The 24,027-nt window shown below is 38.0% G+C and overlaps 1 protein-coding gene across 6 annotated transcripts in view; it reads right to left on the bottom strand.

The window, feature by feature from the left end:
• LOC115209756 (E3 ubiquitin-protein ligase UBR5) overlaps positions 1 to 24,027 on the bottom strand; it is a 111,804-nt gene that overhangs the window by 61,862 nt on the left and 25,915 nt on the right. For 3 of the 6 annotated variants that reach the window (XM_036500835.1, XM_036500837.1, XM_036500838.1), the window contains exons 3-14: positions 23,511 to 23,584; positions 22,234 to 22,353; positions 20,761 to 20,929; positions 20,120 to 20,179; positions 19,042 to 19,135; positions 11,061 to 11,213; positions 10,081 to 10,301; positions 8,025 to 8,147; positions 6,950 to 7,218; positions 5,615 to 5,723; positions 4,290 to 4,569; positions 4,019 to 4,140 (exon numbers count right to left, since the gene is read on the bottom strand). In XM_036500835.1, the coding sequence (XP_036356728.1) occupies positions 4,019 to 4,140; positions 4,290 to 4,569; positions 5,615 to 5,723; positions 6,950 to 7,218; positions 8,025 to 8,147; positions 10,081 to 10,301; positions 11,061 to 11,213; positions 19,042 to 19,135; positions 20,120 to 20,179; positions 20,761 to 20,929; positions 22,234 to 22,353; positions 23,511 to 23,584 (1,794 nt within the window). The remainder of the gene's footprint in view (positions 1 to 4,018; positions 4,141 to 4,289; positions 4,570 to 5,614; positions 5,724 to 6,949; positions 7,219 to 8,024; positions 8,148 to 10,080; positions 10,302 to 11,060; positions 11,214 to 19,041; positions 19,136 to 20,119; positions 20,180 to 20,760; positions 20,930 to 22,233; positions 22,354 to 23,510; positions 23,585 to 24,027) is intronic. The other 3 variants (XM_036500836.1, XM_036500840.1, XM_036500839.1) reach the window with 2 other exon arrangements.

Genomic DNA, 24,027 nt, shown 5'->3' with positions numbered 1-24,027 from the left:
ACAAGGGGCTAAACACAGAGGGGACAAACAAGGACAGACAAACGAATTAAGTCGATTATATCGACCCCAGTGCATTACTGGTACTTAACTTATTGACCCCGAAAGGATGAAAGGCAAAGTCAACCTCGGCTGAATTTTAACTCAGAACGTAGCGGCAGACAAAATACCGCTAAGCATTTCACCCGGCGTGATAACGTTTCTGCCAGCTCACCGCCTTTAAGATAATCTGATATGTCAGTTAATCTCCATCTGCTGAGTTATCCTGTTGGGGGTACACTTCGCATTTGTAACTGACACTATGGAAACTCCAGCTCTACCACAGCAAAAGTTTGTTTGAAACTCTAAAAACTACCAAGATAATTTTAAAGTGGTGGAGGAGTAAACTTCCATCAGTTATTGTATGGATTTACAGGAATTAATATGTACAAACAAATGTGTATTATGAAATAGTTCCTCTAGCCATTTGAAATGACCACAACCTTGAATAAAGAGTTATGTAACAAAAACATTGTTTTTTTTTTTAGTCTAATTGCTATTACACACTATGATAAATGCACCAATCAATATTGCTGAATCTCTTCAGAATTAAAGGTTTGTATGGAACGGCCTGTGGACTTAACCTCTACAAATTCTCTCACTTGACATTCTTATTTCTTTACTGCCCACAAGGGGCTAAACAAGGACAGACAAACAGATTAAGTTGATTACATCGACCCCAGTGCGTAACTGGTACTTAATTTATTGACCCCGAAAGGATGAAAGGCAAAGTCGACCTCGGTGGAATTTGAACTCAGAATGTAACGCCAGACAAAATACCGCAAAACATTTCACCCGGCATGCTAATGTTTCTGCCAGCTTGCCGTGACATTCTGTTTGCCAGGTTTTTCACATGAAATGTTGACTGAGGTATTTGTCTGGATCTCTAATCCCTACTTTCTAGCTCTATGTATAAACTGAAAATCTGAACTTGTCTGCTTTTTATGTTATCCTCACACAATATTTCTATTTTAAATACACTAAGCGTAATTAATCAAATCAAGATACTCCCCCCTAATTAATTATAATAACATCTGCTGTGAGTAAGCCCTGTAATGTAAGAAGAGATTCCATCCTGTTCAGGCTTTATCCCAGTTCTCTATGGGTTTTCTTTCTTTTTTTTGTCCCTAAAGCTATGTCAATGTACTTTGGACACTAATGACCTGTCAGTTTGTGTCTAATCAAATGCTGAACATTAGAAGAATTCTGATGCAGCAGAAATGTTATCCATGATATCCCACCTGTGACCACCCGCTTCTTTTTAAAGGGGAGGGGTGAAAGATTGCATTATAGCAAATGTCTCTCCCCCCCCCCCCCCCGTCTTTTTTTTTTTTTTTTTTTTTTTTTTTGAAAGAGAGCACTGTGACATTTGAGGGTATTTAGCAGCTATTTCAACGACTGACTGATTGGCTTTCAAATCATCAGGAATATACTTCCAATACCTAAATTTGAAATCTCCACTTCTCTGCACACTGAATTCACTGATTTGGGAGTTGTGTAAATATGAAAAAATAGCTCTTCGACTGCCAACTAGGGGTTGATCTCGTAGTTGGCCATCTATACAATTTTGCCAGGTATGAACATACTCAGAGAGGTCTATTTTATTGTAACGTGCTTAAAATGAACTGGCGCCTGGAACTAACGTTGTGAGTGTGTTGTGGAAACACTAAAGACACCTTTTATTTGCCCAACGATACGAGTTAACTCGTATCATGGCACCTGCCAGGAAATATATTTGGTAAAACATCTATATATATCAGGTATAAGTATTAGATGTTGATGCAGTTGGTGCAGGAGAACTATGTTGTCTCTTACGACTACGAGCAACTAATTGTTCATCTTCGTCAGTAGAATTGGCGTCACTGGTATTTACTACATAATTATTATGCAAAGCATCTGAGTATTCACTCTCTGACTCTAAGATATCATCTTCAATTACTTCATTTTCTGCGAGTTCATAAAGGAAACATTATACAATGAAGAGACATAGTCAAATAATAAATAACGTACCCTCAAAGCCTTCATAGCAAACCAATCTGAGCAATTTGCATATCTATGAGATAACTCCAGCCTCGCCTCGCCTCCGTGCCGGTGGCACGTAAAAAGCACCATCCGACCGTGGCCGTTTGCCAGCCTCATCTGGCACCTGTGCCGGTGGCACGTAAAAAGCACCCACCACACTCATGGAGTGGTTGGCGTTAGGAAGGGCATCCAGCTGTAGAAACATTGCCAGATCAGACTGGGCCTGGTGCAGCCTTCTGGCTTCCCAGACCCCAGTTGCACCGTCCAACCCATGCCAGCATAGAAAGCGGATGCTAAATGATGATGATCATTGTAGTGTAATTACATGTATTATGTACCTATACACCACCACATAAAATATTTCAGCTTTCTGATTTGAGAAAATTAATAAAACCCTTTTGGCAAATAGAAGCAGATCATATCAATATCCTGTGGCAGGCAACATGTTAAAAATATTCCAGACATTTAGTAATTAGTGTCAAATAACAACCATAATACTTAGTTTTGTTTTCCCCCCACCCCTCAATATTTTTTAACATTACCATTTTACAGCTGTGTTTTACCAAAGATCTCAACCATTAATTCAGAGAGTTCGTTTTAGCCTCGTAACTTATTGCCTCACGAAACCCAGAGACATTTAAACATACATTTGTGTTACAACTAGACTGAGCAGAATTAGGGAGAGAGAATCTGTTGCTCAGTTTTATTTAGATACCCTGTGATTATATGACTGACAAAAATTATGCAAGGAATGAAATGGTCTCTGCAAAACCCATATTTGAGAAAAACTGAAAACTCTAAACAAAAGTAACCAAAGACTTACAAACAGAAAAATAAAACTATTTACTATTATTAATGCCTAGAAAGTTAGAATAGTGTTGGTAGGTTTCTTTCAAAATTTTGCCAGAGTTCTTCAAGTGGCTGCTAATTCCTGTCTCCCATTAATTTTGGTAGGTTTTCAGTTTTATGTGGTGTCCCTGACTACCGTAAATCTTTGAGTAAAGTCCACCCTTGAGTATAATACACAGGAGATTTTTAGGGGGCTGTACCTCTGAAAAACCTAAACCTTGTGTATAATACGCACCCCTTCTCTAACTTGAGTCGTGCGTAATTAAGCCAGTAGCACCTAGTCGAACAAACACTTCCGCACATGCGTAATACAATAATGGTGATTGTTCTTAACTGTTATATGGAAATGTAAATATGTTTGTAAATTGTTTTTGTTACATGTTATTCTGTGTTCTGAATACTTTTATTTTGATAAATGTTGCTTACTGCAAGTTATGGATGATTCTTTTATGACTTCATTGCTTTCAGGCTTAGCTTAATGTATTTTCGCGCCTGACATCACAAAATGCATCTGAATAAACATTGCTGGATAGCAAATAGAGACTCGGACATTGCTGAGAAAATATTTTTCATTTTTAACCTCGTATATAGTACGCAGTACGGATTTTGACCATTAAATTTTGGGGAAAAAATGTGAATATATTCGAAGATTTACGGTATAACATAAATATAGGCGTGTAGCTTTCTTCCTCCATCTGAGTGTGGGGGTCTCCAAAATATAACAATGTGGCTGGTTGTTCAGTATGACAGCAGTGACCAGCAAAGCCTACTACCCTACGTCGAGCAGAATATCTAAACAATCACTTACAAAGGGTCGACAGTTCAAATTACAGGAATATTATGCAAAAACGAAATAGCCGATAGCATTAACAATGCAATACCTACTTGCTACCAAGAATAAATCTAACCCATCTAATAACCCTCAGAATATTTTAACCAGAAAGGCAAGATTACATACAAAAAAGTTATTAAAATAGAATTTAAATGTAAATTTAAGTGAAAAAAAAACAAAAAATTTAGTATTGATTATTCGTGTAACTAAAACTCTTAAAAACTTTGAAGATTATCAGAAATTAGAAATTAAGCAAAAGAATTGAAATATTTGACTCACTTTGAGCACTTTTCCGATAGGAACTGTTTTAATATCTTCAACAAATATTACAGTCTTCAAAGGCCAGTTTTCTTCATCCTTTTTCTCCATCTCCTTGAGTGGTGTAGGAGTTTTCTTCCGCTCTGTAGTTTAATTAGTTAAATGTTAGTAGAATAATGACGAAACATTCTCTTCCTTTGTAAGAAGGAAGACAACTTTATAAAACTAAATTTAAACTGACTGAAAATGAGAATGAAATTAAAGAATAAAAACAAGCAAACTTGTTACTTACTGAGAGATACTGGACTAACAATGGATGTTCCACTGTGATCGCTACATGTAGATGAAGCTGGTGATGGAGGGGGAGGCATATCTGGTTTACAGTCAGAGCTTTTGTTTTCGACTTTTGTCTCCACCTTCACATCACTAACTGACACCCGGATTATCTTGAAACGACAGGTATCATTCAACGACCATGCTGATTCCATCAGCTGACCAACTTTTGGAACACCATCAACAGTGGTAAATCCCAATGCCCCTGAGTGATACATAGGACTGCTACGCAAACAAACCTGAAAGAGCAATTTTTCATTTTAATTACAGGTAAATTCGAAAATTAATTTTAAATTTTAAGAGTAATTTAAAACACAAATTCTAATTAGATAATTACTATTTGTAAATCTCACGAGAGATATTCAGCAATAGTACTTTGCAGTAAAGATTATTTGCCAACATAACATGGCAGTCCTGGTTTAGGATGAATGTTGCTGTAATTTAGCCCAAGGAGACCGTCTCCAGCTGGCTATATGACAAGATCTGTGTCCTTATATTTTCCAGCCGAACAATTATTCTGTGCTGATGAAGAGAAATAACCCAGAACAGGGTAATATAACTTTTAGGACACAGGACTCACGATAAGATTGTGGTTTCAATTCCTGGGCCAGGCTATGCATTGTGTTTTTGAGCAAGACACTTCATTTCACATCACTCCAGTCCACTCAGCTGGTAATCATAATAAGTAGTCCTGTGATGGACTACTAGTAGTCCTAGCATGGAATATGGATGTTAAATGATGATGAAAAATGAAAGTTGAAGGCTAAATTAATTTAGGGAATGAGGCCATTTCGTATTTATCTTTAAAACTCTCAAGATTATCATATTCCCTTAAAAAATTTTATTTGTATTCAATAAGAACAAGGTAATATGGTAAAGAACTCAAAAACTAGAGGAATATTGACTTTAGACATTAATTAATTTGACAGAACCAGTAACACAATCAGACAAAATGCTTTACAATTGATATTCAGTCACAATTTCTTTACAATCTGAATTCAAATCCAGCTCAAATCAAAACTTTGTCTTTCCTATTTCCACAGCTGATAAAGCACCAGTTAAGTTCTGAGGCAAAATAATTAAAACTGTACCCCCACCCTCCACCAAATTTGAAATTGCCAAAGTTAGAAATCATTAATTTAGTATCTAAAAAAGAAAGTACTGAAATAAATTCTTTACAAGAAATGTAAAATAAAAATGGTTTAGAAAATTCAGAGATTTATGTGATTATAATGGAATTACCAAAACATTGGAAAGAAGCAGCAATACAGAAATGACACTCACCAAAGACCCAGCTACAACTTCATTGTTAACGCTGCTGTCTTTATTTTTTTTCTTTTTTGATTTGTTCTTCTCAAGCAATTTCTTCCTTTGACCAAATGGCATGACACCCCTGTTAAAGAAATGATCAAGCATAATTCGTAAATCATTCTGATTGGAAAATTGAGACAAAACTAATTTTGAATAACAAGAATTGTTGAAATTCCATTTCAACTTTCTGGAAATCATATCTGGCAAAATATCATTATGATCATCATCTTTTAACTATGCTGGCATGGGTTTGACAGTTTGACAAAAGCTGGCAAGCCAGAGGGCTGCACCAGGCTCACATGGTCTCTGAGACTGGATGCCCTTCCTAACGCCAATGACCTTACAGAGTGTACTGGGTGTTTTTCATGTGGCACCAGCACAAGTGGGGTTGTCAAAGTAACCTGTAAGACAAGGACCTCTTAGTTGAGAGAGGGAGCAGACAGAGATAGTTGTTTTACCATAGAAACACCTGGCCACCCCAATCTAGAAAAATATCACCATCAAAATGTGATAACAGTCACAATAAGAAAATTCTGAATCTAATTTAATATTTCTTTAATTATGATGTAACAAGCTGGGTATCCATATAAAGAATGATTGGTCATATGGAATATCGCCAATGTGGTGTGAAAATCAGCCAAGCTACTTCTGTTGCTCTGCGTCAACAATAAACCAATGTTAAGTACAAGGTCAGCTTTAAGGCCCCAGAGATCGAACACAACAGGTGCAATAAAATCATAAAATAAATAAATGCACCTTTTTAAAGCCTAGCCAGGCTCATGGGCCTGGTTTCCTGGTTTCTATGGCGTATGTGTTCCCCAGCTGGACGGGGCACCAGTCCATTGCAGCGTTACTCCTTTTTGCCAGCTGAGTGGACTGGAGCAACGTGAAATGAAGTGTTTTGCTCAAGAACACAACACGTCACCCAGTTCAGGAATCGAAACCACAATCTTACAATCATGGTACTGACACCCTAACCACTAAGCCATGCGCCTCCACAAAATGCGCCCTTTTAATGCTTAGCCAAGCTCATGGGCCCGGTTTCCCAGTTTCAATGGCGTGTTACCCAGCTGGACGGGACACCAGTCCATTGCAGCGTTACTCCTTTTTGCCAGCTGAGTGGACTGGAGCAACGTGAAATAAAGTGTTTTGCTCAAGAACACATCGCATCACCCGGTCCAGGAATCGAAACCACAATCTTACGATCATGATGCTGACACCCTAACCACTAAGCCACGCACCTCCACGCAATAAACTCATGTCGTACAATTTAAACATTTGATCCAAGCAGAAAAATCAATCACTTACCACCAATATAATGCACCACTTTCTAATCGAGCACATGTGTAGAGAGAACAAGTATGCAGAGAAACGATTTTGTCTGTCTGAAATTCAGGGAATGTCTGAGCTGGATGTTCTAGTTTGGCAGCGACAATGTTAAGGCTGTCATCAACCCATGTAGCCACTTTACCAGATTCCAAGAATACTGAAGCTCTCACGGAACACGCTGAAAGACCAACTATTTTTTCACCTGTCAGCCCTAAAGCAGCAGCTTTCGGATGATGATTTGAAGTGTTCTGAAAGCAAACACGAAAAACAAGCATTATTAATAACAAGAGGCAGAAAATAGAAATTGTTACATTCACACAATTCATTGTTTAATATCATCATCATCATCGTTTAACATCTGTCTTCCATGCTGGCATGGGTTGGATGGTTTGACTGAGGTCTGGAGAGCCAGCGGCTGCACCAAGCTCTGGCAATACTGGCATCGATCACATTCAGATAGTGCTTTTTATGCGCCACCAGCACGGGAGCCAGTCAGGCGGTACTGGCATCGGACACGTTCAGATGATTATTTAACATCCGTTTTCCATACTGGAATGGGTTGGACGGTTTGACCAGAGTTGAAGAGCTGGACCAGGTTCCAGTCTGATTTGGCCTGGTTCCTATAGCTAAAGGCCCTTCCTAATGCCAACCACTTTACAGAGTGTACTGGATGCTTTTTACAAGGTTCAGGCACCAGCGTTTTTTCACATGGCCCAGCACAGGTGCTTTTTAAGTGATGCCAACTTCTTTATTTCTTTAAATGTTAATTACAAACTATTCAACAGTTCTCAGTGGTTTAAGATTTCAAGTAAAGAAAAAGTATTTTTTTCAATTCTAAATTATATTTACACAGATTTTAATGTAAATAAAAGCCTCCCTAAAATATCTTCAGACTTCACATCGAAAATTTTCTTTTTACCCTAAATTATTTAACCATAAAAATGACATGTTTATTGCAAAGAATTTAGATTCACTGACTACAAATAGTTGAACTCTGATGATTAACAACAACAGCCTCAACAATGGTGATGGTATGGAATAATAAACAACTCACCTCTGAACTACGGTAAGGCTCCGGATCTGACCATTTCCAACCATAGAGGCAACCATTTGTGCTTACAGCTACAAGTTCAGAATGCATTGCAGCTATGTGAGAAAATTTGGGGAAACTACCATCCTGAAAAAATAGATAAAATACAAATTATTAAAAAAGTATTCGTTAAATCACTTATTACAAAACAAGACGAAAGGGATTTAGACTGTGAGCATAGTGATATTAGATGACAGAGCTGAGAGAAAGATTTGTTAACTGGAAGTCAGTGTTGGACTAAAAAAGAAAAACAGAAAACAACAGTGAATTAGATTCAACACAAAAAAAAAAAAAAAAATGATGCTATTCATTAAATCAGAAAACTGTTTGCTCATTTTGTATGTTTTTCCAAGCTTGCAAGAGTTAGACAAATGTTACCGAGGCCCTTCCTGTCACTAAACCTTATCTATTTTTCAAGTAAGGATACCTGTTGAGGCAAGTGAAATCGAAATCGATCAAAAATCAATGGAAATTGTAGTTGTGATACCAGTGCCGGTGGCATATTAAAGAAACATCCAATGTGGCCGTGGCCAGCACCGCCTCAACTGGCCTCTGTGCCAGTGGCACGCAAAAGGCACCAACAGATCATGGCTGCTGCCAGCCTCCCCTGGCACATAAAAAGCATCCACTACACTCATGGAGTGGTTGGCATTAGGAAGGGCATCCAGCTGTAGAAACACTGCCAGATCAGACTGGGCTGGTGCAGCCTCCTGGCTTCCCAGACCCCGGTCGAACCCTCCAACCCATGCTAGCATGGAAAGTGGACGTTAAACGATGATGATACCTTATTCCATATAGCTTCAAAGGTGCAAAGTTAATAAATGATTTGGTTGACAGATGAACTAACAATAATAACAGCAACACTGCTCGTGCACTGAAACTGTTTGCAGAAGCAAACAAGACATTAACACACAAACACGTATATACACATGATGGGCTTCATTCAGTTTCTCACTACTAAATTTATTCAAAAGGGTTTGGTCAGCCCAGGGCTATACCACAAGACACTTGTCCAACAGAAGAGAACTACTTAACAACCATACAGCTAAGCCTTCACTTAGAAATAAATGCATTTATATGATAGCAGTAGTGGTGGTAGTGGTTAAAGCAAAAGTGATTAAGGGTAAAATATTTTATTCCCAGGTGAAAATGAGGTGGCTCACCTCCTCCACTCACCAATCCAAATTGTAAAAGTGGAATGAAAGAATCATCATCATCGTTTAACGTCCGCTTTCCATGCTAGCATGGGTTGGACGATTTTGACTGAGGGCTGGCGAACCACATGGCTGCACCAGGCTCCAATCTTGATCTGGCAGAGTTTCTACAGCTGGATGCCCTTCCTAATGCCAACCACTCCCAAGAGTGTAGTGGGTGCTTTTACGTGCCACCAGTACGGGGCCAGTCAGGCAGTACTGGCAACGACCTTGCTCAAATCTTTTTACACATGCCACCAGCACAGGTGCCAGTAAGGCGATGCTGGTAACGATCACACTCAAATGGTGTCTTTTACGTGCCACCGGCACGGGGGCCAGATCGCCGCTCTGGCAATGATCACACTCGGGTGGTGCTCTTAATACCCTACTAGCACACGGCTCGAGTGCCAGTAAGGTGACACTGGTAACGATCGTGCTCAAATGGTGCCTTTTAAGTGCCACTGGCACGGAAGCTGGTTAGCCGCTCTGTCAATGATCACACTCGTATGGTGCTCTTTGCACCCCTCTAGCACGGACACCAGTCATCGAATTTGATTTTGATTTCACTTGCCTCAACAGGTCATCGCAAGCAGAGTTTTAGTGTCCCCCAGGTGATAATGAGATGGCTAACCTCCTCCACTCACCAACCCAAATTGTAAAAGTGCAATGAAAGAATGTGAAATAAAATATGGAAAGTGGCAGCGATTAAGAAAATTTGCTTAAATTAACAAATCAATAAATAATGTAAAATCAATCAAAGGAAAACAAAAAAAAATTTGAATTTGTCATTTGTAGATGATTAAAAGATTAGGAAATAAGTTCTTCACCTTCTCAGTCCAAAATTGCAAATCTTCTCCAAAAATTAAGGGACTTGGAGGAGGACTAGTAACAGCTTTTTTGTTTTCACCAATGACGGAGTCATTTTTACTGTCAAGAGCTTTCATGCTTTCTTCTCGTAGAGAGCTCTCCATCAGTCGCCGTCGATCTCTGATACGAAATATTGACTCCCGATCTCGGTCTCTATCGATATCACGTTCCCTTTCACCAGCTGCAAAGAAAACAACAATGAAATATTTAATAACAAAATGAATAAAGAAGGGGAAAATAATATATATTGTCTTATTCAGACTATTTTTGATAAATCAGATTTATTGCAAACACATACAAAATATAATTAACAAGCAAATATTAAAAATACTAAAAGTATTTAATACATTACATAAAGTTACACAAAATTTCTAAAAAATCTTTAAATTACATAGAGCTGATCTTATTGTTCTTTTAATAAATAGTCTGTAGTTTGTTTTCTAGAACAACTTAATTTCTGTTTGATATTTTATCTTATGAAATAATCGATGAATTATATACTGTAAGTTATTAAATAACTGTTTAAAATGCCCCAAATTATGAAAGTTTAAGATTAGGACCTCGATTTTGCTCAGGAAGAATATTTGCTGTATTTCTGTTTTATTTCGAAGTTTGTTTAAAGGAAAATAATTAAGATAAAAATGTAAACTTTTAATTTCAAATATAAAATAGTCTAATATTTTGAAAGAAGTGGATTAGGGCTTTAGTTTTTATATAATAAATTATTTATGTCTAATAAATATGTTGTTAATTGTGATAAAAACTTTAACTGGCCAGGATTAACAGAGTTATTGAATAGAAAGAGACTCCTTTAAAAAAATAAAGAAGCCAAAAGAAGAATACAAAGGAAGGTATTCTTTAGAAATATTAATTCTGCAGAAAGCTGTCAATAGTTTCTTAAGATTTGAGAAACTAAGGAAAAAGTGCAAACCAAACTCACCAAGCCTGGATCGAGCACCTGACCCTCTGCTGCGCAAGGATGAGTAGCCAAACATGTCTTCATTGAACATGACATCAGCATCAATGACCACGCTTGGATGATCTGCACCTGCGTCTAGTAGTGAGATCAGATCATCTGAAACAGATGAACGCACTTGGAAGCAGACAAATGGAAATTTAATAATATTTAGAAATAGGGAGAAAAAAAAATTAAATTGGACAAACACGCATGCACACTCACATCTATACACACAAACACACTCAAACATATCCACAAAGCAACATAGGCACAAAAGGATGAAGGTCAACATTATGTATAAGTACTGAGATTTAAAGCGTTTATACATAATATTGAACTAGTGTTAAAGTTTTAATTCTTTGAAATATATTCAGAAGAAACTATTTAATTCTTGAGATTCGTAACTTTACACAGGTGGAAACAGGTATTTTGCAATACAAGATTAGGTGGATTTTTTTGTTGCAGTTCAGCAGGAAATAAATAATTTTTGGAAATAAATAATTTTTAAGCTACATTAATTATTGACGTTGAAGAGTTTATCAAATAAAGGACAAATTATCAAAAAAATTTTAGATTTAAAAGTTGTAAATTTTATAGGGTTTATTTTAAATTTGTAATGACAAGTTTATAAGACTTAAATAGAAGGTTTAGTATTGCAAATAAATAATTTTGAATTTTGGATTAAAGGAATAATAATTTCACGAATATCTGATTTATATTTTGGTACTGCAAATTACCATGTCGAAAGTTTCCATTTCAAAGACTCTAAGGAATTTTGGCGAAAATTAGAGTGGGATTAGTTTAGAGACTACAATGGCAATTTTCTCAAAGTTTGGTAAATAATATAGGGATATTTACAAAATTAGTCTCTCCCCATTTTATTGAGATCGCTTAAAACCAAAATTATCAATATATTTCAGGATATTTAGTATATCGAATTTGTACATTTGATTAAATTTTGTAAACATTCGTTGTAAATGATGCTGGAATTTAAACTATAATAATCTACAATAATATTACTATCCTTGTCACAACATTCATGTGTTCAAGGGTTTCACTATGAACAACCTCAACAATAGATTAAGTTAAAGTCACAATCAGAATCGTTAACATAAACAATTTATAAATCAAAATACAAAACAAAAAAGAAAAGAAAAAAAAAAACATGTAATTTCAACAGGTCAGATGAGTGGAAGTGAGTTTTATCAAGACATGGTCAAGTATTACAGAGAACAGCATAAGTTAGAGACAAAGTCACAGAAAATACAAAGTTTAAACACTTTCAAAAAACATTTCTCAATCACAACAACAACAAAAAAATCTTCAAAATATACAAATATATACATGTGTGTTTGTGTATAAATATACACACTTCTGGTTTTAGAATATGCACTCTTTCACCTTACAAGCAATAATAGTCAATAATTACAAAGGTTAGTGGTATAAGGAGTATCTAGACAGAAACCATTCCCCCAGGAAAACCAGTCAGCAGGTGTCTGGCTGGTAGAAAAGTGATGACAACTTAGCCAACCACACATCATCATCATCATCTCTCACTCTCGTCTAATTATTACTCTTCTGCTATTCCTCACCTTCCATCATCATTGATAAACCTTCCACCCCTAATTCACCATTCATTGCACCCTACCTATCCAATCTTTACAGTTGTCACCTACTCTCCCCCACTCAACACTTGTTCATTGCTCATGATATTCATTATATTCACCCCTCCCTCATTCCCATTTCTCTCCCCCTACACTCTTGCAACCTCCACCCACACTCCCAGCTCTCCTGTCCCCACACACTTCTACATGCCTCATGCTTTGAGAGTCTACCCAGACACCTCATCACTATTTTTCTCTCCTCCCCTCCCAATCCACCATCTCTTCCAAAACTGCACAAGTGCTGGTGTCACTATAAAAGCACTCAGTACACTCTGTAAAGGGATTGGCACTAGGAAAAGCATCCAGCCATAGAAATCATGCCACAGCAGGTATTACAGTACAACAGTCCTCCAACTTGCTGGATCCTGTCAAAACATTCAACCTATGCAAACACAGAAAACAAAGATGGACGTTAAATGATGGTGACGATGGTGATAATGGCAGTGTGTGCAAGTGTGAGTGATCATCATTTAACCTCAGTCTTCCATGCTGGCATGGGTGGAACAATTTGACAAGAGCCAACAAGTCGAGGGGACACAGAAAGCTCTTCTGTCTGCTTTGGCATGATTTCTACACCTGGATGCCATTCCTAATGACAAATATTTTACAGAGGGTACAAGATGCTTTTTTTTTTTTTTTTTGCATGGAACCAATACTAATGAGGTCACCAACTAACCTACATGACAAGACGCCAGTGAATGTAGTATTGAGGGAGGTGGCTTTATGCCAGATGATGCAAGATAATTATTTACATTTGACGAATATTTGCCCTCATCTTGTTTGTTGTTAACACAATGTTTCAGCTAATATACCTTCCAACCTTCTTCAGGTGTCTTGGGGAAATTTCAAGTCTGGGTTCTCATTCCTAAGGTATTTTCCAATATTATCATTATTATTATTATTATTATTCAGGTCACTGCATGGAATCAAACTCAGAATCTTGGGGTTAGTAGCCCATGCTTTTAACCACTATGCCATATGCCCATGATATAGTGGTTAAGAGCGTGGGCTACTAACCCCACGATTTCGAGTTCGATTCCAGGCAGTGACCTGAATAATAATAGTAATAATAAAAATAATGTCGGCAAATACCTTAGGAATGAGAACCCAGCTTCAAAATTTCCCCAAGACACCTGAAGAAGGTTGGAGAGTATATCAGCCGAAACGTTGTGTTAACAACAAACATGATGAGGACAAATATTCATCAAATGTAAATAATTCCTCATCTCTTAAATATAGAACTGTAAGATGATTATTGTTTTAACATCCACTTTTATATGCTGACATGGGTCGGAGGAAATTCAGTGAGGTAGATTTTTCTATAGCCAAATGTCCTTGTCACATCTTTCCAACAAAGGTAATATCTCCCCCATGACAGGACAGGTTTTCACAGAAGGTTAGAAACGAACTACACTACATGCATGACAGCGACATCCATTTACAACTATTGCACAATGTCAAGAGACCACACACACACACACACACAAAGTTCTTCAGTTTCTCCTTACCAAATCTACTCACAAAGCTTGGGGTGGGTGGGGCATACACTGACTCAAGGTGCTGCAGAGTGGAACTGAACCCAAAACTAAGCAATTGGGATAAGCATGCATAGTCAAATAACACATTTATATACATGTGCAGATATGTACAATGCTTATGCAGATGTGTGCACTCACAAGCATACATGTACCTACACATAAACCCAAGCACACAAACATATACACCCGTTCATATAAATACATATATTTTCACATCAGTTGCCACCATTGGATAGTGACCAAACATGACTTCCATCAGGCCTACTATGTACTTCATGTATGCCAGTTATTGATGTCTTCTCAAATTATTGATTTATATATTTGACATAAATGAAGATCATCTAGCATAGACATATATAAAAAAGAATCTTTTATTTATTTATATATATACAGGAGTGGCTGTGTGGTAAGTAGCTTGCTTACCAACCACATGGTTCCGGGTTCAGTCCCACTGCGTGGCATCTTGGGCAAGTGTCTTCTGCTATAGCCCCGGGCCGACCAATGCCTTGTGAGTGGATTTGGTAGACGGAAACTGAAAGAAGCCCGTCGTATATATATATATGTGTGTGTGTGTGTGTGTGTGTGTGTGTGTCAGTGTTTGTCCTCCTAGCATTGCTTGACAACCGATGCTGGTGTGTTTACGTCCCCGTCACTTAGCGGTTCGGCAAAAAGAGATCGATAGAATAAGTACTGGGCTTACAAAAAGAATAAGTCCCGGGGTCGATTTGCTGGACTAAAGGCGGTGCTCCAGCATGGCTGCAGTCAAATGACTGAAACAAGTAAAAGAGTAAAGAGTATACACACACAGGGATTAAATGGAAACTTGCTACAGGGCTAGTTGAGAGCAGGTGAAATCAGAGGAAGAGCTTCCATCAAACAAGTCTTTTGGCCCACTGGTTCCCGACACTCGAAGGGAAACTGGCCCACAAAAATAGTGACTCCTAGGTGTCCTGCTGTTATTTAAACGCCACCTTTAGTGGGGATTGAACTCATAACCTTTGGGTGTGTGTATTGCCCAGTGACACAGAACACTGCCTGTACTTGCACCGTTTCAAACTTCGTTTCCTTCTTCCCATGTTTAGTGGCTTGCTGCATTCCTTTTCAGTTCCAGACATGCATGCACACACACATATCACCGTGACTGACCAGGCTATCAAATGTTGTTACACATCACTGGTTACAATGCGCTTCACATTGTTTTAGCCTTCAAATGACGCCACCCCACTCTGGCTAAGCGAGCAGGCCAAACAGAAGAAAGAGTGAGAGAAAGTTGTGGCGAAAGAGTACAGCAGGGATCGACACCACCCCCTGCCAGAGCCATGTGGAGCTTTAGGTGTTTTCGCTCAATAAACACTCACAACGCCCGGTCTGGGAATCAAAACCGCGATCCTACAACTGTGAGTCCGCTGCCCTAACCACTGGGCCATTGTGCCTCCACACACACACATATATATATATATATATATATAGCTAGCTATAGTGTTTGATACATACTCCTATACACCATATACAATGGACTTCCTGGACTATCGCACAGTATCGTTCAACTAAGTTCCTCTCTCAAGGTCCTAATTGACCAAAGACTGTAGAATATGCTGTTTGAACTCTCATGCACAGAGATTAAATCCAAATTGTAGTCGCAAAAGGAATTACTTAACCACATAGTGACATATAACCATGTAAGTATATAAACATACACACAAACACACAGAGGTTGGCATACATATATGAATAGTTACAAATCTAAACTTCATTTTTCTGCAATGTGCTATTCTCAATAATGCAGAGTATTGAGTCTAATTGCAACATCACCATTACCGTTTAAACGTCCCTTTTCCATGCTTGGAAAACCCATGCTATGGGTTGAACAGTTTGACTGGGGACTTGAGAGCCAGTGGCTGCAGCAGGCTCCAATCTGATCTGGCAATGTTTCTACAGCTGGACATCCTTCATAACACCAATCACTCCGAGAATGTAGTGGGTGTTTTTTACATGCTACCGGCATGGGAGCCAGTCAGGGGGCACTGGCATCAGCCACGTTCAGATGGTGCTTTTTATGTGCCACCAGCATGGGAACCAGTCAGGGTACTGGAGTGGTTGGCATTAAGAAGGGCATCCAGCCGTAGAAACATTGCCAGATCAGACTGGATCTGGTGCAGCCTTCTGGCTTCCCAGACCCCAGTTGAACCATCCAACCCATGCTAGAATGGAAAGCAAACGCTAAACGATGATGATGATGATGAAAATATGAATACTAAAGGATGATAAAGACAATCCATTTATAGTCAAACTGGTTGACCATTAATGCAAAGCCATGGGTTCAAACACTCATTCCCAACATGAATACAATCTTAACAAATACCAATTTCCTTCAACTGACCTAAATGTGCATAAATCTGAGTTACACTTGATAATGGAATTGGTCTATGAAGTGAAGCTAGGCCCAAGAAATGATGCCAGATTCGTTACCATTGACCATTTCTTAATCCAGGCTCACTCTAAGCAATATTAAGTATTAGTTGTTGAACTGGTCTCCTCACCTTGATTGTTGCTTTCACTATGTTTTGGCTGTGTACACTGCAGTCTTCATCAGGTGTCTTTGTGGTTCACTTTAGTGACACCACTCCAAATAGTACAGAATATAAAATTCCTCATCTCAGAAATACAGAATTGTATGACTCTAAGCAACCCTAACTACATTTTATATCTTCCTAAGGAAGTGCTGACTCAAAAGTTGACATCCAATTCGTACAACTGAGAACTTTGTTGTTGATATACTCCAATAACATGTTACATACATTATAATAATAATAATAATCCTTTCTATTATAGGAACAAGGCCTCAAATTTGGGGGAAGGGACTAAGTCGATTACATCAACCCCAATGTGTAACTGGTACTTATTTTATACACCCTGAAAGGATGAAAGGCAAAGTCGACTTCGGTGGAATTTGAACTCAGAATATAAAGATGGGCGAAATACCGTGAAACCTTTCAGCCAGCATACTAACGATTCTGCCACCTTAATCGCAATAATAATAATAATAATAATAATAATACCCTTTCACCACATCTCAATACAATTATGTAGCTTTGTTGTTGTAGGTAATAACAAGTATGGCATAAATTACTATTTGTCTATGCCATTGTGCTATATCGTGGCACACCGTCGGTTACAACGACGAGGGTTGCAGTTGATCTAATCGACAGAACAGCCTGCTTGTAAAATTAACATGCAAGTGGCTGAGCACTCCACAGACATGTGTACCCTTAACGTAGTTCTTGTGGAAATTCAGCATGACAAGGTTGGCCCCTTTGAAATACAAATACAACAGAAACAGGAAGAAAGAGTGAGAGAAAGAGTAGAGACAGGTTTCGCCACCACCTCCTGCTGGAGCCTCGTGAAGCTTTAGGGGTTTCTACTCAATAAACACTCATGATGCCTGGTCTGTCAATCGAAACCGCAATCCTACGACCGTGAGTCCGCTGTCCTAACCACTGGGCCATTGCACTTCCACTATGCTATATACTGGTGTGTTAGAGAATGATGATTTATACTTTATGTTAAGCAATAATATCTGTGGCAAAAGCTGTTTCTAATGAAGTCATTAATTATTTTCTCTGTTGAAACCGATTCAAATATGCATCAGATTCCCATATGACATCCAACAAAACCGTTTTAACACATTCACCACCAGATGTACCAGCAGTGGGTCATCGCAAACTTCACACATCTGCCAGATGCACCACAGGTGGCACATTTTCATTATTTGGAGAAATACTTTATTCTACATCTTTGACATGGTTTCAAGCACGTTTAAATAACATGAAATATTGCGAAAATGCAAAACCAATTACATTTCCTTGTAATTAAACGGTGTGCAGTGTGACTGGGGAAAATGTGCAGTCACCAGTAAGTTTCAGCAACAGGCTGCGGTGGTTAAGGCTAACACAAAGACCAAGTTTGACCGAAGACACCTGAAGAAGGCTGGAGCATAGAACAGCAGAAACATAATGAAAGCCACAATCAAGATGAGGGCACCAGTCGGACTAATATAAACAGTGTCCATAGTAAGTAAATATTGTTCTTGAATGTCTACTTCAGGAACATCTCTTCATATCACAATTTAAAATATTATTAGACTTTCAGTACAAAAATAATTAGTGCACTCTTTTAAAGCCTAGCCAGGCTCATGGGCCCGGTTTCCCAGTTTCTATGGCGTATGTGTCCCCAGCTGGACGGGAGGCCAGTCCATCGCAGCGTTACTCATTTTTGCCAGCTGAGTGAACTGGAGCAACGTGAAATGGAGTGTTTTGCTCAAGAACACAATGCGTCGCCTGGTCCAGGAATCGAAACCACAATCTTACAATCATGGTGCTGACACCCTAACCACTAAGCCACGCGCCTCCACAACAGAACAAAAACAAACAAAAAAAACAAAACACACACACACACGAAGGGTAAGACGCCTGAGGGTAAGTTGGTAGTGTCTGCAGTTGAAACTTTACTACTTCAACCACTGTAATGGTGCGTTGGGAGTAAAGATGACAAACACCTTCAACTCATCCTCCTTCACAACATAAAAACGGTTGATAACAAAACAATACAGTCAACAAATGTAACAATTTGCAAAAGTCCAAATTTGTGAAAATTCTACCAATTTATGTTAAGAAAAAAAAAAAACTGCATGTAAAACACTTGAAAATTATTAATTAAAAAAATAATAATAGCAACAACATAAACGAGAGGCTGTACATTTACCTGGCATGTAAGAATCCTGACTATCCTCTTCATTCTCTTCTCCCTCGTCATCTCGGCTTAACAAATTATTCACAGCTAGATTAACATCCAAATTCTGTTCGTTAAATAGAGAAATAAAATGTGCCTAAGATGAATTTTTTTCATTTATAACAGAGGTGATATCTACACTCATAAACTGACAAATATAATGATTCACCCTATTATATTAGCTTAATTAAGTTTTATCAGGATCTTATGTAATAACTTGGGGGGGGGGGGGGGGTCTGTGTCTTTTCTAATTGAAATGAATCAAGAAACAGGATTCTGCAGATTTACCAATGCCACAGGCTGAAGCTACATGGAACTTCATGTATCATTTTAAAATTCTTCAGATAATTGAATGAGAGAAAGAACGATGTTGAAATTTTAAATTTATTATAGCATTTAGTAAAAGTTTATTAATATCACTACAACAATAATATAAATTAAGTTCTTAAGTACAATCATTAAAAAAAAAAACTATATCCTTTGTTGAGAAAGTAACCAAAGGAAGAATACAGAAACAATTTGGTAATCAAGAATCACAAATTTAAAAGAAATTTTTAATAAAAATTCTACTCATTTCTTAACGAGCTAAAATTCTTTAATGATTTGACTTGTGCATATGTGCAAGGAGATGATACATCATCATACAGGAGTCAAGAGAAAAAAATAAATAGTTGCTTCCCAACCACATGGTTCCAGGTTCAGTCCCACTGCGTGGCACATTGGGCAAGTCCTTTTGCTATAGCCTCGGACTGACCAAAGCCTTGTGGGTCAATTTGGTAGACTGAAACTGAAAGAAGCCCATCGTGTATGTGTGTCCCACTACTGCTTGACAACTGGTGTTGGTGTGTTTACATCCCCTGTAACGCATAAAAGGCTCTCCAAGTGGCCACTTCCTGTCAAACCATCCAACCTATGCCAGCATGGTAAACATACTTTAAATGATAATGAAACTGCCAGTATTATTCACTTCTTTCTTTTCTTAAACACACTCTTCATTTAAAGACTAAGTGACATTTAGGCAAATGGAGAAGAAAAGTCTGTCAATACTTACGGTTCTCTGTAGTTCACGAATTATCAGGTTGCGTGATTTTCCTTGCAATACAACTTGACACTGCAGAGAAATGGAGAACAAGATTTAGACAAGATTTTTCAATTCCACGGGGAAGTTTGCTTCTATGATTGCAGGTGATGAAAAGGAAAATACATTTAGAAAGTTGGCTACAACTTTAATTTATAAAAGAAACACATTTGTAGATTTTGTAATTTGTTGCCAGCCTCCCCTGGCACGTAAAAACCACCAGCCAATCGTGACCGCTTCCAGCCTCCCTTGGCACGTAAAAAGCACCCACTATACTCACGGAATGGTTGGCGTTAGGAAGGGCATCCAGCTGTAGAAACTGCCAGATCAGATTAGAGTCTGGTTCGCCAGACCTCAATCAAATCGTCCAACCCATCCTAGCATGGAAAGCAGACGTTAAATGATGATGATGTCTGGCCATGGGGGAATATTACCTTACTTAGAAACAGGTGAGGGGTGGCAACAGGAAAGGTGTCCAACCACAGAAAATGAGCCTCAGTAAACATTGTCCAACGCGTGCAAGCATGGAAGAGTGGACATTAAAACAATGACGATGACGGTAGAGATGCATAAGAAACATCAAAGACCCACGTGAGTGACTAGAGAATTCTTACCTGATTTATGAGTTCTTCAGGAACAACAGAAGCTGGTACTAAGGGTCGAGCTCCAACAATAACCCCTGAACGTCGACCTCTGTTCACAACTGCTCTGGCCATTCTGTTATAACCCTGCTGGTTATTATTACTACGGGAGGCAGAATTTGAGGAGCCAGAGCCCCATCGCCTACAATTCACAACAACACACAAATATTACATGAAAAAAAAACAATAAATAAAATATTAATTTTGATGCTCTTAAAATCAAAATACATTTCTCCAAACAACAACCAGGCTCTGTGAATTTGTGTTTAATTATGTGAAACCCTATGCATCATGACAACCAAATAGCTCCCTAGCCATCACTTAAGCTTGATCATATATCATCCATACATATGCACAGACCGGACCAAGATTTATTCAGTCAAGAGTGGCACTATAAAAGTCCCCCACCATGTTTAGCCAGAGGACAGGCCACGCACTTGTGCTAATACAGTGTGGCATCCAATTAAATTTTGATGAACACTTTTAATTGAGAACACTTTAAAACTGAGTTTGTATCACAGAACCAAGGACAGCATTGAGTAGATTGGAACCAAAAGGGTTAAGGTGGGCTAAGTCAAAACTTCCTTTTAAAATTTTGTGCCAACTTATGTTCCAAGCATCAGCTTCCTAAGGACAAAGTTATTTTACTATATTCATTTATTCTTTCTTTTTATTCTTTTACTTGTTTCAGTCATTTGACTGCGGCCATGCTGGAGCACCGCCTTTAGTCCAGCAAATCGACCCCGGGACTTATTCTTTGTAAGCCCAGCACTTATTCTATCGGTCTCTTTTGCCGAACCGCTAAGTGACGGGGACGTAAACACACCAGCATCGGTTGTCAAGCAATGCTAAGGGGACAAACACAGACATAGAAAAACACACACACATATATATATATATATATATATATATATATATATATACGACAGGCTTCTTTCAGTTTCCGTCTACCAAATCCACTCACAAGGCATTGGTCGGCCCGGGGCTATAGCAGAAGACACTTGCCCAAGATGCCACGCAGTGGGACTGAACCCGGAACCATGTGGTTGGTTAGCAAGCTAATTACCACACAGCCACTCCTGCGCCTTTATTATTTTTTTTTTCTCTCTTCAGCATTCAGATTATTCTGTCCAATTTAATGCTTACTTATTCACATTTCTTTTTTGTATTATTCATGCATCATCTTGTAGCTTTTGATTATGTGATTGCTTATTTTTAGAATGACATTGTAAGGTAGGTGTGAGAAGCTTGATCTGGCCAGTCTGAACATAAAACAGAATATTTAGGCCAGATTTGATCGGTTAAAATGTTAAAGGGTTGAAGTTATTAACAGAAAAACAAGGAATTTCAACAGAAATATTTTAATAAAAAAAATTAACTAAATACACAAATTGTAGATGCATTAACAGTTGTTAATAAAATATCGGATATAATAAACTTAATTACCCAGATGGCTGTGGCGCTGAAGATCCAAAAGCATCAGATACCAACACAAGAGGGCTCTCAACCACAAATGTATTGCTCCTTGCTGCTGTGCGTTCTGTCTTTTCACTTTTGTCAGGTTTCCTTTAAAAGAAAGGGTTTGTTTGTTTTTTTAATAATGGAGAAGCAGGGAAAACATTCTAAAATGAACAACTTTCCAGAACCACAAATAACTTTACAATTTGAAATTACCATTTAGTAATTACGGAGATGTACTTGCATAGCAAGTGACCTGATCTGAGATCGTGTGCTGGAACGTAAACAATTGCAGCGTGGAAGGTGTTTATAAGCCATTTAAGAAACACACAAAATCCGTTACATTCACTTCAACATTTAAATTTAATTTGTCAAAATATTTTCGTCGCTTCGAGACCACGACCTGTTCGCTGACAAAACTTCGTGCTGCGAATTTCATAAAACCCTACACTATATACTTGGCTTTAAAGCATCTGTTGAGTACAAAATTTATGCTTTTTTTCTTAAATATGTTGGTCTTTAAGATCATTTTAGCCTAATTATGTATATACATGCACCAAGGCCCCACTTAGATTTACAGTAATGTGATAACTTGTTGGAGTTTAAAGTGATAGCATGTTGTCAACTTAATGTGACAGTCCCATGAAAGGGAAGAATGCTACTGTTATTTAGCCCTAGGAAACACCGTTTCCGGTTGGACTTGACACATTTTCTGCGTCCTTATGTTTTCACAGAAAATATGTCATGTCCAACAGGAAACGGTGTTTCCCAGGGCTAAATAACAGTAGCATTCTTCCCTTTCATGGGACTGTCACATTAAGTTGACAACATACCATCACTTTATTGTGCTGCTACTGCATAAATCTCTCTGAGTGATTTAGAAATGTATTATTTCTCCTGTTGGTGTTTAACGACACGTTACTAATGAGTTCTGAGTTTTTAATTATCAGATTTCTTTCTTGGTGTTTATACATCAACTCTTTCAGTGTGTGTGTGTGTATTCACACATGTATATATGTGTGCATACATATACATACATGTGTATATAGATAGGGATAGGGAAGAGAGAGGGGGGGGGGTTAATCTTAAGCAACAAAGAAGACGGCATAACCCAGTGGTTTCTGAAATGAAAGGTTAGAAAATTATTAACATGCTCTGGGTTTTTTTAGTTTTTTTTTTTTACTTAAATTCACACAGTTGGGAACCATTCTAAATAAGAGAAACAGCGTAGCAGTAGCGGAGGGTCATTATTTTGAAATACTTACGTTTTGTTATCATTCTTATTTAAATCCAATCTCTCATTAAGAACATTGAAATGCACTCGACAAACTCGACTGTCCTGTGGAAGCAGATCAGACAACAGATATTAAGGTCAGTTTTTATCACAATGGGAACAACAGAACATTTCAATGTGAATTAAGAATCATCAATCTTGTTTTATAGAATTAAAAGAATTTAATTTTGTCCGAAACATATTTTGAAAAAGTCTGACAAGAGACAAATGTAAGAGTCTGGTCAGCCAAAAAAGTCTATAGTTCTATATTTAAGAGATGAAGAATTATGTACATTATTTACATTGGACGGATATTTGTCCTCATCTTGTTTGTTGTTAACACAACATTTCGGCTGATATACACTCCAGCCTTCATCAGGTGTCTTTGGGAAAATTTGAACCTGGGTTCTCATTCCTATGAAAACGAGAACCCAGGTTTGAAATTTCCCCAAGACACCTGATGAAGGCTTGAGGGTATATCAGCCGAAATGTTGTGTTAACAACAAACA

This window comes from Octopus sinensis, linkage group LG3 (assembly GCF_006345805.1).
Source record: "Octopus sinensis linkage group LG3, ASM634580v1, whole genome shotgun sequence".
Lineage (NCBI taxonomy): Eukaryota > Metazoa > Mollusca > Cephalopoda > Octopoda > Octopodidae > Octopus > Octopus sinensis.
Note: the sequence above shows the minus strand (reverse complement) of the source record. Positions and strands in the feature narration are given on the sequence as shown.